At 39.8% G+C, this 17,076-nt stretch overlaps 2 protein-coding genes across 7 annotated transcripts in view; both read right to left on the bottom strand.

Moving 5' to 3' along the window:
* The window catches only part of mpp2b (MAGUK p55 scaffold protein 2b), a 33,674-nt gene extending 20,557 nt beyond the window's left edge, over positions 1–13,117 (bottom strand). For 2 of the 6 annotated variants that reach the window (XM_058620681.1, XM_058620683.1), the window contains exons 1-2: positions 12,801–13,117; positions 7,100–7,179 (exon numbers count right to left, since the gene is read on the bottom strand). In XM_058620681.1, coding sequence (XP_058476664.1) covers positions 7,100–7,130 — 31 coding nt within the window. In that variant the 5' untranslated portion in view covers positions 7,131–7,179; positions 12,801–13,117. Of the gene's footprint in view, positions 1–3,630; positions 4,228–7,099; positions 7,180–7,452; positions 7,494–12,800 lie in introns of those variants that run through there. The other 4 variants (XM_058620680.1, XM_058620684.1, XM_058620679.1 and 1 more) reach the window with 2 other exon arrangements.
* A 137-nt stretch (positions 13,118–13,254) lies between these two features.
* On the bottom strand, positions 13,255–16,862 carry pyyb (peptide YYb). Its single transcript, XM_058621286.1, has 4 exons — positions 16,774–16,862; positions 16,437–16,624; positions 14,200–14,280; positions 13,255–13,477 (listed from the first exon to the last, which is right to left on the bottom strand). The coding sequence occupies exons 2-4, from the start codon at positions 16,622–16,624 to the stop codon at positions 13,453–13,455; spliced, it is 294 nt and encodes a 97-aa protein (XP_058477269.1). The 5' UTR covers positions 16,774–16,862; the 3' UTR covers positions 13,255–13,452.
* Between the last annotated feature and the right edge of the window lie 214 nt (positions 16,863–17,076).

Raw genomic sequence — 17,076 nt, 5'->3', positions numbered from 1 at the left:
TTTCTGATTTGCCCTCATGATACCAAACATTTGAAAGTGTTATCTACGTGAAATAATGAACAAAAGGTAAAGTTGATCGGGACAATGTCAGAAAAATTAATTCAATTGAATTTTTTTGCTTTGCATGACAAAACCTTTCAGTGTGAAAAATGAGCCGATTGTTCACGGACACAGCTACACTTTGAAAGGACAATGAAAGTTACAGCCAGCAAAGACCTGGCGGTGATTAATCCTAACACTTTCAGTGGAGAAGGTCAATGTTGGAGCTTTCCATTGTGCAGGAATAAAAAAACACTTTATTCTGTGTAATATCTGAGCAGTCCTCTCCTCCATCACGCTCTGCATACGTGTTTTTCTGCATAAGTGACAGAAATCAACATGCTGGGGGACGACGTTGGAACTCGATGTATTAAAAGACTCCAAAGACATTGTTATGAAGTACTTTCTCTTAGTGATTCTGCTCCCTGCTCCTCTGCAAATATAATTACCATCAAGCCCTCAGATGGACAAAGATTAATATCCAGGCAGAATATTGGATTCACCGCATCCCATGGTGGCGTGTTCCAGAACTGATTAATCATTTATACACCGATTAATTTATAATCTGAGTAATATGATTAATTTGTGCTAACAAAATGGCTTTCTTCATTCTTATTTTCTTAACGCCCTTATGGTACGGAGTATACTCAGATGTGTACAGACATAGCAGGTAAAATGAGGATAAAGTTATGGTCAACAAATGTCAAGATTAATAAGTCCAGCTGCTCCAATACCAAACCAAGCAGGCCAGGGAATGTTGTGTGGGCACAGCCATTGTGTAATGGACAAATAAGCCTAATCATCCAGGGTCTACCGACGTCACTACAGGCTTAGTCACTCACTCATTATCTACCGCTTTATCCTCCACATGAGGGTCGTACAGAAGACCTGACCACCATAGTCCTCATAAAGGCAAGTATAGTGCTATTCCCTATGACTCTTAAAAAACATTGTGTTCTAAGGCAGCAAGAGAAGCTCAGCTTCCTCTTAAAAAGTTGTCACTTGTTCGTTCAGAATCAGCTGTTTATCACGGACGACGGATCGTCTTACGTGATTTTCGTATTCCCGTAGCAGCCTCCGCGTTAAAACCACTTGAAGCTCAGCTTCAACTCTTCTCTATGGGACGATAGGCGACACAGAATAGGGTGAGCTCGGCGGCGATTGGGCAAATGCGGCAAAACTGTCACTTCCATGGAAGCTCTACTTCTCTGGGAGTCAATGAAGCAGTGGACGGGGGCGTGGACACTGGCTCCTGTGTGATGATTGGAGGAACTGTCTGAAAGGCGGAGCCAGTTTTTTATTGACAGCGTTGGAGAAACATAGTAGACGTTGTGTGTTACTTGTTTGCATTTTCACTTGTACATATACACTGTAAATAATTTCCTTTTAGTTAATTTTCTTACAAATTAAAGTTGAATTTATGAATAAATATCTGGGCCTGAAATGAGCTTCTCCTGTTTCAAAGAAGTCAGGTACTGGGACTCTTCAGCCATCAAAACAGTTGAATACAGCGGAGTATAGTTTTCAATCAAAACAAAATTTAATTGCTGTCCAGGGGTGAAATTATTTGGACAGAACTCTGTGGTTAGAGTCCACAGATGTTTGTCCACCTGTGAAGAATGAGGCCTCTGCTCCTGCAGGTTTCAGCTCATTAGGTCTAATACGAGTAATTAAGATACACAGAAGCACATGCAACACAGATCTTTTATTTTTTTCCCCTATAAATAAAGGAGTGACATTTGGCGTCTGTAAACACCCACACAGTCCTGCTAGATGACATCATCAGACATAACTAACTAAGATAATCACTGCTGTAGAGCGAAAACAGTGAAGGGATCACAAGGACGTACGTTTAGTTTCTAAGGAAACGGAGCGCAATCAGCATTTTTTTCCCACTCAAATTGAAATGAGATGATGGCTGAATTCCATCCATTCAGCTACTTCAAGACCCTTGAACGCACCATCTTGAGCACTTTTGATTACAAACAGACCCTGTCTTTTGACAATAAAAAGCCACTTGAGTCTAGTCATCCTTGGTTAGATAATGAATCCGCTCATTTTCTCTAAAACAAACTGTTCCTGAAATCATGCTTTATATAATACAAACACATTATGCATGATTATTATTGTTATTATTATTATTATTATAATAAAGGCGCTATAATCATGTTTTTTGTTCATACGGCCTAAAAACTAGGGACAAAAAGGGAAAACAGGGAACTTGTTGAGTATTTGTTTTCAGGTTCAAACTTAGTTTTAAAGTCACTTTAAGTTATGACCACCGTGTGTTTGTCCCGTGAGAGGTCACATTTCTGGGGGGGGGAGAAGTACTTGAAAGTACCCTCCTCTAATCAGCTGAATGAGGCCCATTTAAGCCATTCCCATCGCCATGGTGACGCTTAGCAGTGTTACCGGGTGGGAACTGGACCGCCTTATTAGCCGGCTAAAGGTCACCGCTGGAGACGACACTCGTGATATTTGTTGACATTTTGCAAATGAACAGGGGCTCCCGTTACCACCTCACAGTGAGAGTGAAGAAATCCCTCAAAATAAAGAAATAAATCTGTACATACATACATACATATATATGTATGTATGTATATATATATATATATATATATATATATATACATATATATATATATATATATATATATATACATATATATATATATATATATATATACATATACCTATATATACACATATATACACACACATATCTTTTGTTGCAGCTAATGAAAGAAACATAGACGCGACACGGATGAAATAATTGCCAGTGTCAGAGCAACACTGCAAACCCTCCCCCCCCCCCCACACACACACAAACATACGTGCACTGAAGTGACAGGCGGAATAAAACCCGCTCCGTGACAGAAAGCGAGTGTGATTTACGGCTGTTGTCTTGACACGCAACAGAATTGGCAACAGCGTTCCCCACGCTGCTCTTCAAAAACTTGACAAATTAAACACGACACCGTCAGAGACGCCGCTGCTGCTGCTGCTTTGCGTCTTTCTTTTTTTCATCCATAATCCTGCAGTGTTTCACTTACAGCGCGTGCGATGGGTCAACAACGCATGCTACGTAAATAGACGCGGAAGTGGACGACACGCTGTGAACACGTGACTGTGTAGAACGCAACTCTGTGCAGTATTAATGAACCGGAGCATGAATTATGAATGGCATGTATGGCACTGTGAGCAAACTTTCACTGTGCATTCATCATTCAGTACAACAACAAAACACACACACACACACACACACAGTATCCTCATCTTTCCATCTCTAACTCTGCGTTGCCTTCAACGTGACACATTTTCAGAAACACACTAACATCCTTTAGTGAATATTTAGAAGCACCGCTCAGACAGCGTTGCCCCGGGTCTCAAACCGTCTCTGCTCGTCTTCATCACACGCTGACAAAGGAAGGGTTTGAAACACAGTCGCCAACACGTGCACACGCATGTGGTACTTGAACTTTAAATAATCCCGTCTTTAGTTTTCAACTCTCTGTGACAAAAAAAAAGGTCTTATTTGATTTTTAAAAAACCATCATCCCTGCGTCCCCGTGTCACACCCTGTGCTCTTACCTTCTCCTTCCAGCTTGATTTCCAGGCCCTCCAGGGAGTTGGCCAAGTCCTCCAGGGAAAGCCTTCCAAACAGGCTGCCAGCCATGGTGAAGCAGCACCTGACGACTGTGCTCACACTTACACACCCAATACAGTATCTGAGGCAGATGGAGAAATCCACCTCTCCTTCTTTCTCCCTCTCCCTCTCCCTCTCTCCTCCCTATCTTACTCCCCGAGTGTCTTTTTCTTTCTGCCACAACAAAAAAAACCCTGTCTCCTACTTCTTCCTCCACCTGTTCTTGACATGAATGTGTATAAGCTACGCCTGGCTGAGCATTTTCTCCTCCGCATGAATGAATGCAGATGAGAGAGAGCTGTGTGCACGAGCACAAGGAGGTGTGTGCGTAACGTGAAGAGGAGGAGGAGGAAGAAGAGATGTACCCTCCTTCCCTGGGAGAGTTAATGGAGGAGAGAGGAGGGGAAAAAGGTGACTCGTTGGATGAAGGGTTTGGTCACAGACACAAGCAGAAACCGTGGACTGTGAATTAGATTCCGATGAAAGTAGCCGTCAGCCACCAGGGGGCAGAAAGAACTCCATTTGAATGGAAGTCAATGGGAAGACTTCCATTCAAAGACTTCTCACTTGATTTATGTGAGTCAACGTTTTCCTGACGAGTTAATGACATCATTTGCTAGTTTCAGCTAGCTCCTCTTTGCGGTCGCCCGGAAATGCTAACACTTCACAAAGCTAAAGAGACACATTTATAATTTTTGAAAACCAATTCACAAAACGTAAAATACTTAATCACAAAAGCCGAAACAAATTTTTACAAAAGCCGAAACAAAAGCTGAAACAAATTTTTACAAAAGCCGAAACAAATTTTTACAAAAGCCGAAACAAATTTCACCGATACTGTTCCACTAGAAACCAAAGAGGCGTGGCGTTCTTTTTCTTGACACACAATAATATTTTACAGCACCACTTCCTTTTAACCTGGCTTTCAAAATAAACTTTTAAAATAAAATAAAACGACTTTTTACTACTTCTTATATCAAACATTTGCCATTGCCCTGTATTAGTAAATTCTATAAAATAAACGTTTTAATGTCATTCGACAAGCCTCATTTTGGCAGTTTTTTTGTTCAATATTACGTTAAATATTATGTTTGTTAGTAATAATAATAATACTTAATTTTATTTAAATGTATTTATGTCACTTTACAGTAAAACACATAGTTAAAAACAGACACATACACTATACATAAAAAAAGTGTCAAGAATCACGGATTTGTAATACTAAATACTAAACTACTTTGCTCCATATAACAAAACTATTATTCAAAGTGTATCATTTTTGGTTTGTTGACAAAAAAGAGACGTTTAAGCGCATCATCGTTTCCAGGTTTTCCCACGTTTTCTGACATTTTATGGACCAAACGATTGCTCGATTCGTCGAGAAAAGAATCGACAGATGAATCGATTATGAAAATAATCGTTAGTTGCAACTCTAGTTTGCACTTCCAGGCCACCGTACTTCTTCAATAGATGTCATGGGGGCCAATTATGTTCCCATTTAGAGGAAAATAGACAATTTTCTTCAGATTTCTTGCATATACTTTTTAAAGTCCTGATACTTATGACAGTGTGATGCTGATGTGCCAAAAGATGAAGTATCTCTTTGTTTGTGAAACCTATTCTAAAGTACAATTCCACAAAATGCTCCACGGCCGCCAGTTTAACAACTCTCCTCTTCTAAGACAACAGGTTGGAATATTACGACTTAAAGTCGTGAATTTGCGTCTTTATTCTCGTGGGTTGGGACTTTGTTCTCGAAGTCTGTGAAAAAAATGTTTTCTCAACGTGGCCCTAATACTCTGTCGTAAATATCTTTATATGTTATATATACGTTTATTATTTATTATCTTTATCTTTACTGTCTTTGCTGCTGTAACAATGTAAATTTCCCCACTGTGGGACAAACAAAGAACCATCTTATCTTATCTTAAAGCCCAGCACATGGGACAGCCACTTTATTTTGATTTTAAAAAACTGTCAACCGGAATACTACGTCCACTTTTCTACACAGTCTGTGTAGAGAAACACAGATTATGTTTATCCTGCTCGTCAGCTCATAAAACCAGGAAACAAATATCCGCAGCGTCTTCGTCGACACTTGTAAAATACTGTCTCACTGCTTTCAAATCAACACTGACCTCTCGTTCACCTTCTCTTCAGAAAATAAGACTTAAGCTGAAATCCTTTAGAATGTGTTTAGAGGAAAAAAAGGAGAGACAAATTTCCGTGTGTTCCTAAGAGCGCTGCAGATCTAGAGCGTAGCCCACGGCTAAAGCAGAAATCAAGAGTGACTGGCAGCGTGTTACAAAAACACAAACCCTGGAGCTGCTTTTCTCCCTCCATCCAGCAGCTTTTTTTGATTTTTTATTACAGCATAATCAAATACGAGCGGTGAGTTCTACACTTGGCTCACTTGGCAATATTCTTATTGCCTTTAATTAATCATAAATCTGGCCGCGGCTTTTCAATCTTTTATGTCTGCGGCTCGAGCGTCGGGAGGAACCGCGCTGGAATCGTTGATTTGTGCCAGGTCAAAGTTGTAGATTTACTTGGCACAAAAAACCCAGAATAAATTATTCTAATGCTTTAATATCGGTGCCAAAATACAGTATACATGATGTGGAAAAAGAGCATTTTTAAACAAAAAAAAAGAACAAAGATAAAAGAAGAAACGGGTTCTCGGCACTGGAGTCATTGTCTTAATGGTGAAAAGTAAGAAACAGGATTTCTGATGTCCATTTTTAACCCTTTAACACCGAGCGTATCACCGACGACACGTTTGCACAAGCGCACTTTGCATTGCAGTAATTACGCGACGGTTTGTGCTATCAGAAAAATTCCAACAGTTTCTGAAAGCGGAGAAGTTGCACGTATAAGCCAGTGTGTGGTTATTACGGTAATTTCACTCTCGCTGCTGCAGGAAGCCAGAGAATCAGCGTCTTTGTCGCCATAGAGCAGAGAGTTGGAAATTCAAATTTGTAAATATGCTTTAGACTGTTCAAATTTAACTAGAACGTAAGAAAGATGCCTTTTTTTATGCCAAATTTGTGCTTCACAGGAGAGAAACTGTGTTTAAAGTAAAGTTTAAAGAAAGCCATTAAATTGAATTGAAATGTACTTTTTGTGTACATTCATTCCATTTTATATAAATAAATATCTGTTATAAGCAGATAAGAGATAAATTGCGCGATTAATTAGTTCATTTTTTTCGACTGACAGCCCTACTTTACACCTTTACTTCAAATTTCCCTTTTGCCCCTGACGGCTTAAGCTATTATTTGAAAAACAAAACATGCGATAGAAAACGCCACACATTTGACGAGCATGTGTGCCCTAGTGGACGACAGGGGAAGGACACAAGAGTAAATGTCCTGTGTGCTGGGATAACAGCACAGCGAAAACCGAGCCACTTACCTGAGTCCGAGCTGGATGTTGCCACGGGCATGTTGAAGATCGGTCCCTCGCAGTATCCGCCACAAAAACTGTTCGTTCAACTGCAATAAAAAAAAAGAGAGAGAGAGCAGGGGGAGTGAGGGAGCCGCACTGATGAAGTATTGATCGTGAATATGTATGTAAAAATCCCCCCAGTTGTCGAGAGCGCTGAGGAGGAATTAAGGCTGGAACAGTGGTGTTTGGGTTTGAGCGGATTTAGAGGTTCAACACACACACACACACACACACAGAGGGATCAGAGGGAAATCTTAGCAATGGCAAAGAAAACCACTTTGGTCCTTCCTCACTTGTCCAGTCACGCACCAACGTCTTACCTTATATCTGGAATATTATTAGCAACAGTTGGAAAGACGGGGCGGCTAACATTAACTCAGAGAGGATCTCTGTTGATTGTAATTGATCCGTTTAAGCCCGATGAGGCCTCGAGAAACAGCGTCACAGGAAGGGAGCGGAGGACGGCGCAGCATCTGGTGTCCTGTGATCAAATATGGGAGGAATTGATGAAACGCACGCACGCAGAGAGAGAGAAGAGCAATTAAGAGCCGCAGAGAAGAAAACTCGGTGTGTGTGTGTGTGTGTGTGTGTGTGTCAAACAAGAACAATGGTGAGGAAGAAATGAGCACAGCTGATGATGAGGGAGACTCTGGTATCCAAGGGTGCTAATTCCTGGTTGCCATGACGATAGCTGTCTATATGACAAACCAGTGGCGTGGGGGTCAGAGCGCGGCGACGTCACCACAGGGTCACCAGCCGCCTTTGTCAACATATAAAAAAACCTGTTTCTCCTCCTCCATCATCATCGTCATCATCATCAATGTGATTTGTAGTCAATTAATTCATCAATATACATAAAATAATATCACATACAATACAATAGCAGGGGGAAAAATCCACTAAAAACAATACAAGTCAATTCAAATAATCAATACAGTGTGCGACATAAACTGAGACTATATCCATAACGTCTCCAGTACAGTGTCACAGAACGCCTGAGGAATTACACTAAATGGCCTCATGGGGGCAGTAACAGTGACGTTAAGTAATGACTGCTGCATTTTCAAACGCTTCTCGTCTCATTCGCTCAATCAAATTTATTTAATAAAATGAATTCATTCCCTTAGATGGGATCACATTTCTCTTCTTTCTGCTTTAGCGGCTAATATTTCTAAATCGTCTTTCACTCTCTTCTAACTCCCACGGCTTAGCCAGCCGCTCATTTATTATCAAACACTAATATCCAAATGTCTTCAAGCCCAGTCGTATGTCATTTTAATAATTCTTTAGTCACAACACACAATCAGACACTTGCTGCAGTTCTTTTTTTTGTTTTCATCATGTCACCAGAACATCACTATTATTACACTGTATTTAAGTTATATCCAATAATATTTATCCCTAAAAATCATTGAAGACAAGAGATGTATTTGTACTTAAAACCTTATGTAACAGATAAAAGTACAAAGAAAGGATTGGCCATCATCACTGATTTCTATACATTTGTATTCTAACCTCTTTGTTCCTCATCCCTAACACATGATGCCATAATTGGAAAAATAACAGCTTTATTTATTTAACCATTGTTACTGACTCATGGAAAAACCATCACAATTTCACCTGTAACTTACAAACCTGGCAACCCTACAGACATGGATTAAAAAGATTTAATAATAAGATAAGATGATATTAATAAGCCCGTATAACATCAAGTATGAAGTATGTTAATTATGCATTTTAATTGAAGATATATTGGCTTCAAAATGTGGAATGGCAAATTTCTCACTATTTTGGAATTATTTTATAGTAATATAATAATGTTAGGGCAAATTTAACTTTAATTTTGCCTTGATTCTTGCAAGAATGACTTAAGACTTGCTTGAGACTTGGAGGTTAAGACTTGATGGTTAAGACTTAAGACTTTCTTGAGACTTGAAGGTTAAGACTTGAAGGTTAAGGCTTAAGACTTGCTTGAGACTTGAAGGTTAAGACTCGAAGGTTAAGGCTTAAGACTTGCTTGAGACTTGAAGGTTAAGACTCGAAGGTTAAGGCTTAAGACTTTCTTGAGACTTGAAGGTTAAGACTTGCATGAGACTTGAAGGTTAAGACTTGCTTGAGACTTGAAGGTTAAGACTTAAGACTTTCTTGAGACTTGAAGGTTAAGACTTGCTTGAGACTTGAAGGTTAAGACTTGCTTGTGACTTGCATATGTGTAACAATCTCTGGTCTTTACATCTAAACACCAGAAGATACTTGTTACAACCAACTTTTCTCTAAAAATTAAGGTTTCACGATGGATAATTATGATTTATCTCATTTAAATCCCTTTTCTCTTTGTCTCTGCTAGAATACTTTTTTGTTTTCAAGGAGTAAAAGACCTGTGCTCCCAAACAAAACAAATATTCAGTTGTAAATGTCTATATTCACTCACTCACTCACTCACTCACTCACTCACTCACTCATCTTCTACCGCTTTATCCTCCACAGGAGGGTCGCGGCGGGGTGCCGTGCCAATCTCAGCTGACATGGGGGCGAAAGGCGGGGTACATGTCTATATTATTTATTTTATTTTGTTTTATTTTAACTCATTTTTTCAGGCGTCTTCCAGCACGTTTTCTTTCAGGAGCCATGTCAGAGGATGGAGCCCAGGTGTTGCACGGCAAGTGTAAAATGCCTTGAGCTCTGCTCCCACAGTGAGGCTGCTTAAAGCCTGTAAGCATGCTCACACACACACACACACACACACACACACACACACACACACACACACACACACACACCATCGACCAAACAAGACCTAATCCACACATGCAGCATGGCGTCAGGCCTATAAATAACCCTGTGCTCCCACAGGTTCAGCTCCTCTCATTACTTTACAAGGGAAAACTGTTGTATCCAAGACAACCGTGAGTAGCTCTTCGTGTTTTTTTTCTTTCTCTTTTTCGCCCCCCCAACCACCCCCAACCCCCCACCCCCACCGCTTTGCCATGGTAACAAGGAAAAATGCGTAAAATAGTAATAAGCGCGAGCTAAAATTGGATTTGTTAAAAAATCTTTGAGCTTTGCTTCAATACACGGCAGCTGGTGGTGTGAGGAAATGACAGTGGAATTAATCAATATGTTAAAATACAGAGTGATCCTGTCAGAGTTTATATGATTCTTAAAATACTGATTATACTAAAATACTTCAAATGCCTTAAAGAAAACACCAGTATGATTAAACCTGGAGACAAAAATAGCAACGTTAACCCTTTGAAACCCGAGCGCACTTTGCGTTACCGTACTTACGCGTATTTTACAGGTTGCTATCGTTAAAAATTCCAACGGTTTCAGAAAGCTGAGAAGTCGCACGTCAAAGCCGACGCATGGTTATTACGGTAATTTCAATTATGGCCTGTCTTTGCACATTTAAACAAAGACTCAAACAAATGTAAATATGTTTCTTACTATTCCAATTTCAGAGTTATCTGTTGTTCGTGTACAACTGCAGTGCTTTTCTAAATAAATAATAATAATTAATTAAATAGTTAAAACAGTATTTTAACCTGCAGTAAATTGGAAATAAATGCCAGATATTGGAAGTCATTCTGAAACAAATGACAAAAGCACTCAGTTACAGGACATTCTGTGGTGCTTTTATGATTAAAATAAACAAAAATCAGTCCAGACATTTTGAGGGTTAAAGGAGTTAAAGGGTTAAGGTAATTTAATTAAAACCTGCTTGGGCAACAAGCATTAGCATTGAAAGAGAAAGATCACTTCATGTATTTTCCTGGGATCAGACTGAGCAAAAGGTTTATGACAAAACTTCATCTCATCACGCCATGAAAATTCAAATCCTAAATGATTAATAATCGACTAACAGCTCAAGGACTCGTGAGCCAACTCAGCCACAGGAGCCACTCAGAGAATCTTAAACAGTGTCATTATTCCGATTTCATGCATGATGTCTTTCTTCCCACGTATTTCTATGAGACTAAAGATTACAAACAGCCCACTAAAGCAAGATTGACCTAGATATCCCCTGAAAATAAGACACCCAATAAAGCCGATCTTCTCACTTTTTTTTTACAAGTCTTCCTTTTCGCTCGGCTCGGCACAGATTGTAATTGGTGTAATTGGAATTAAATGTCATGTACGAACCACTGAGAGGTGAAGTACACCCCGTGGGAAGGGTTTACAACCACAGCCCCGCCAGGATTTCATTAAAGGACCCGGCTCTTATTTCTTTGAGGACGCTGCCGCGGAATAAAGTAAATCAATGTCACAGCCAATGACAGCGAAATTTGTGCGTGACAAAAACTTTGGGGGAAACTTACAGAGAAAATACTCACTTTAGGGACTGTTATTATCATTTTGGCTGTGCTCAGGAATATGGTATAAGATTATTTATTTTATTTCCAGCTCAGCTCCTACAGTGAGGCTAAAATACACTGTGAACAAACAAGTGTTACACTCGTGTCCTTAAGCGCAAAAAATGTCCCATTGAAACTCATTCAAACTTAATCTTTAATCTCACCTCCATTAAAGTGTAATACATGTATTTTATTATATCAGAGTGTCAATCTGGCCTTTTGCCTTGGAATTGATCATTTTTACTACCCTCCACCCTCTGGTTATAGAGAAAAAGCTTAACGTAGCTTAATGTACGAGTGCGTCCATAAGAAACAAAGATCCACAGATAATTAATTATTATTTATTAATGGTGGGGTTTCAGCTTTGGTTTTTGGGAGGTGAAAGTGGACATGACTACAGATGTCCATGAGAAATTTGCTGATGATTGATTGCTGTTTTTCGGACATTAAGCTATAGCTACGCCATTACATGTTAATATTTTATATTTTATAAAAATGCTCAAAAAATAAAATAAAAGATATCAGTTTCAAACGTTGGTGAAGGCTGTGACTTTCTTAACATTTTCATACTTCTTTTGTGATGCAAGAGTGAAGTTCTGTTCTCATGGAGATAATAATCTCCAGTTCCTGTTAAGGTCATTTGAATAATTCCACCACAGAGATAAAACAAAAACATCACTGTTTTTGTGACTGCACCTTTAAACTGTCTCTGTCATAACAGACAATTAAATCAACTTGGACATGAAACCCTTCATCTCAATGATGGATGACGTGTTGGTCACCACGTGCGCGTTGTTAAAGTGAGAGTGGGCATGCGCACTAGGCCATTGGCACAGGACGCGCGCATGTCCGTCCACTTCATCCACGCTTTGTTAAGAACATTAATCTTTCATTCTGCCTTTCTTTCTTATTACCCCAACACCACCCGCGCCCAGTTAGAGCACGTGCACGCTGAGATACACGTGAGTCCGGTTGCCATAGATACGGATGTTTCAATTGTCACGAGGTCAATTAAAGAAGCGCCACCGCTGCGGATCTGGTGCCAAATGTGCGTAAACTCAATAATGAAATGTTTTCAAAGTCTTAAAATAATATTATTATTATATATTATATATATTATAATAGTGAGTTATTTAGGAGACACAAGTGTCTGCGTGCAGCCACAGAGTGTCCATGCACCTGGAAGGTGGACCACATCTCTGGAAAGGCTTTGCGTGGAAACTGCAGGACGGAACACTGCGTTTCCTTCGTGGAAAACACACGCACGCACACACACACACACACACAGCTGGGTGAAAGGGTGAAGCTCTCACCTGCGTGGTTCCTGGTGTCTGAGGTGAATCTCCAGCGTCCGCCTCGCGGTTCCTGCGTCTCGGCAGCTCCTCTTCTCCTTTTAATCTCTGCAGTCACTTCCACGGCAGCGCACACGCACACAAACACGCACAAACACACGCACACACAAACTGCAAACCTTAACCTACAACGGCTCTCACAAATAGATCCATTGATTGAAAGGCCCAGCGGCTGCTCTGCGCGCGCTGCGCACTGATCCACTGTCACCACAGGATCGATGCCCACCGACGATTTGCGTCCTGTATCGTGGCGTGTTTCTTCCCCCCCGTGTGTGTGTGTGTGTGTGAAGTTACAGCTCGTCTCCTCCTGGCGTCGACGTGAGAACCAATACAAGAGAAGCATCTACAGGGTTTAACCAACGCGCTACCTGGTGATTTAGTGCCATCTAGTGGCTACTGGAGTAACTGCAGTCTGTTTAATACTTTAATTCACTTTATTCCATTCAATCTTCATTGTAAAGTGGGTTGATTTTTGATAGAAATTATGTACATTTTGGGTGAAACGAACTAACAAACAGATGGAAAAAGGAGGAGCAGAGAAACAGAGGGAGATTAGCATGCACATGAAATCATAATTAAAGATGCAGAGTCACAGAGTCCAGTGCAGGTCTTGTCACCACTGATCGATGTAGTCGGAGCTGCAGTGAAAGAAAAAAGAAGAAGAAAGAAGACATTTACACTTCATCCTGAAAAACATGCGTCTGTGACACGACAAGGATCTGTGAGAACATAAAAGAGAACGAACGAGGAGCCGAACAGCAGCAGCGTGAACGCTCTGCAATATGGATTAGTTTGATAATGTGCTGCATCGACACTAAACGCAGCATCTGCTGCTGCTGCTGCTGCTGCTGCTGCTGCTGCTGCTGCTGCATGTGTCCACACACACACACACAATCAATCATGTTAGAAGATGACAGTAATAATGTGTTACCTTCTCCTCAAAACTGTTTGCTAATGGGACATGAAACAGCAGCGTGTTCTCCTTTTTATTGACCATGACAAACAGATTACTGGTGTCACATAATTCAGATTATAATGGAAGACGGAGAGTGCTGCCCTTGCTTTATGTGGAATTCTTCATTTGACCGTGTTGTTTTTGAATAAAAAAAAAATAATGAATCAAACTCCAACAGACTATTGTCTCTGAATAGTCTGTTTACAGCTTCAGAGTTTTGGTTCAGTGTGGGTTATTTCTTCATTTTTGTTTTGTTTTTGTAGAGTTTACAGAGAATAAAAGTTAAAATAATGGACTAGAAGGGATACTGACTTCATCCGACACCCCTTTTGAACAATTTAAAGTTATTATGTTGTTCTCCTGCTGTTGTTTACAATCTGTATTTTAAATATTGGCGTCTCTCACCGTGGCTCAGTGTCTTGGTTTGAATCAGCTCCAAACAGCAGCCACGCCACCGCCTGCTCGGGGGTCGACCTCTTCCCGTACCTGCACACAAACCAAACATCCACATGTGATCATGATCATTGTGACATACATTAACCATTGGTACTTAGTGCACCCATGTTAAATTGCTGTGGGAATAATACACAACTCCCTATATATGGACATCCTGGGGGTGTGTGTGTCTATAGGTCACATATTCAGGCTTTAAAAAATGTCAAAGATATGATTCATTTTAGTATTGCATTTGTAGTCGTGATATAAAGACTGTTTTTCACAAATGCAATCTGATTTTAAACATTCTGAGTACTTTTTTTGCTCAGGCGTGTTTATAAAGTTGGCGAAAATGATAAAAAAAAATGTCATTAACACAGTAATGGGAAAAAGCAGCTGAAATTCTTTGTGTTCTAATGATTAATCAGAGAATTGTATGTATAAGTCAACAGTCGGCTGAACACCAGCCCCACGAAACAGAGGAGGTTAACGGTGCCCTATGTTCATGTTTTTATCAGCACCACAATCCCTACAACTGCAATCCAGAAAATCAATGATCTGAGAGGAAAAGGGAATAGGAAGGAATTTTCCAAACAGTTTCCAAGGAAGGAAGGAAAACGACAAACGAGCTTCTCAGTGCAAAATCAATCCGTTGGCCGCTGAGTTGATCTTCCTCAGGCTGCGACAGCCGTTTGAATTTTAATGACAGATCAAGCCTGGTTAATTACAGAGCAGTGAGGGGGCTAACGGTGATGGGCGTACACTCAGGCTCCGTCACCAGAAAACTACACACCAACAGCACGGCAGCATTCAATAGAAAACGTGTGGGAACAGTGTGTTTGATTACAGTTATTTACTTGTGGTCATTCCACGTTTTAGGCAGAAAAAAAACTGTGGAAAACCTGAAAGAAAAGGTGTTTCACTGCAGAGCTTTAGAGTAAAACCATGTTGTGTTATGATCTTTCTACAATTTCAGCTTTTACTAGAGCTGAACTGCATATGCTCATCACCACAGCAAGACACCAGGCTCCTGTCGTCCGACTCATTACTCCAGCGTCATTATAACGAGAAAATACAATAATGAAGTGTTGACTGGCGTCTGAAAACTCTTGGTTTGGCCTGAAAAACCATGTGTTTTTATGCAGGAATTTAAACCACAGCTTGTCAATGAGCTAGAAACTTAATATTAATCTCTCTCTCCCCTGTTTATTTATTTATGTTTTTATTGTTACAGTTACAACATGGAAACAATAAGGTGATAATGTAGTAATAGGGAAGTAACATTATGGTAATAAACATCTTATTTCATAGTGTTCACCAAGTAGTAGCTTTTTAATAACATTAGGAAACGTATGTGGGATGAATTTCAACTATATACTATGATACAGCAGGGAAAGTTTATTTATATATACAGTGCTTAACTAATGTATTACACCACCTGTCATAAAAACGATAAAAACTTGTTATTTATTTGGCAAAAAACAAACTGAATTCATTCCTTTTTATACCCAAATTTGAGCCTGACTCACGGAAAAGTCAGTAAATTAATCATAAAAGCACAACATTCAAGCACTAAAGACTCATTTTTCTGTTCATGAAGACAAGTAAATAAGTATAATTTGATGTCTTAATCAAGAAATATTAATGTGTTTCCAGTTTTTTTAAGCATTAAAAATATCATTTTGGTTAAAGAGCTACATACATGGTGTATTATTAACCATAAGAGAGACATTAAAAAACTATTTAGATAATTACCAATGCTGTAAATTTAGGGCAGGAAGGTAAACGATTGTTTTAAGCAGCGTGCATTAACACAAAGACAAAAACTTGGAGGCATATACACAAAAATATCTATCTTTACATCTATATATCTACGGGATTAAAGTTAACTTAAACTTAAAATATGATCAATATACCTAATATATATTTGTATATAAAGGTGTTATCACAGCTTGTCAGCCTGGACACCACTTAAAAATAACAATAAATAAAATAATTATTGTAATAGTACCTCCTTTTTAACACTCCATCACCATAAACATGTACCTAAAGTATCACCACACTATTATACTACATACCATAATGTACATTGCACAAGTTAATGACTTTAAGTAAACTGTGATGAAGGTTTATTAATGATTCATCAGAGTGCAGAGCTCCGTGGAAACGTTGCTTTTTTTGTTATTCTGTATTATTCGCCGACTCACCTCTGCCTGGTGATGAGGTTGACATAATGCCTGACAGCCGCGTGGTACTTGGCCCACTCCGCCTGCGAGGCGTTGCTGCCGGGACTCTCCGGTTTGGGAGGGTACGCGTCCGCGAAGCTGCTCAAGCACGCGAGCAGGCACAGGACCAGCGCTGCGAGCATCATCCACGACCTGAACATGCTGCACATCTGAGGAGGAGGAGGAGGAGGAGGAAGAGGAGAAACACACTCATTTATCTCTCAACTATACTTCGTGAACTATGTGTGCGCTTTTACGCAAACACCTGTGCATGAAGTCATTGTAGTTTAAAAAAGAAAGAAAGAAAAAAAGTACTTACTTTTTCCACTGTTGTGTTTCTGGTGTAGTCAGCTGCTGCTGCTCTCCTCTCCTCTTCTCTCCTCTCCCGGGATTATATACAGTAAATGATGTGGGTGTGAATGGGTGAATACCTGATGCGCACTGACCACACCCCCTTTGTCTTTTCCTCCCTCCAGCTCTATGACTCACAGAAAAATCACGCAACTCAGACTCAGAGCTGAATTTTATCTTCATAACAAATTAAAAAAAAAATAACATTTCATAATTAGCATTTTTAATGGTTTATCGATCTTGATCCCTCTTACATATAAAGCATGTTAAT

Source organism: Solea solea, chromosome 21 (genome assembly GCF_958295425.1).
Source record: "Solea solea chromosome 21, fSolSol10.1, whole genome shotgun sequence".
Taxonomy (NCBI): domain Eukaryota; kingdom Metazoa; phylum Chordata; class Actinopteri; order Pleuronectiformes; family Soleidae; genus Solea; species Solea solea.
This window is presented reverse-complemented; position numbering and strand designations above follow the sequence as displayed.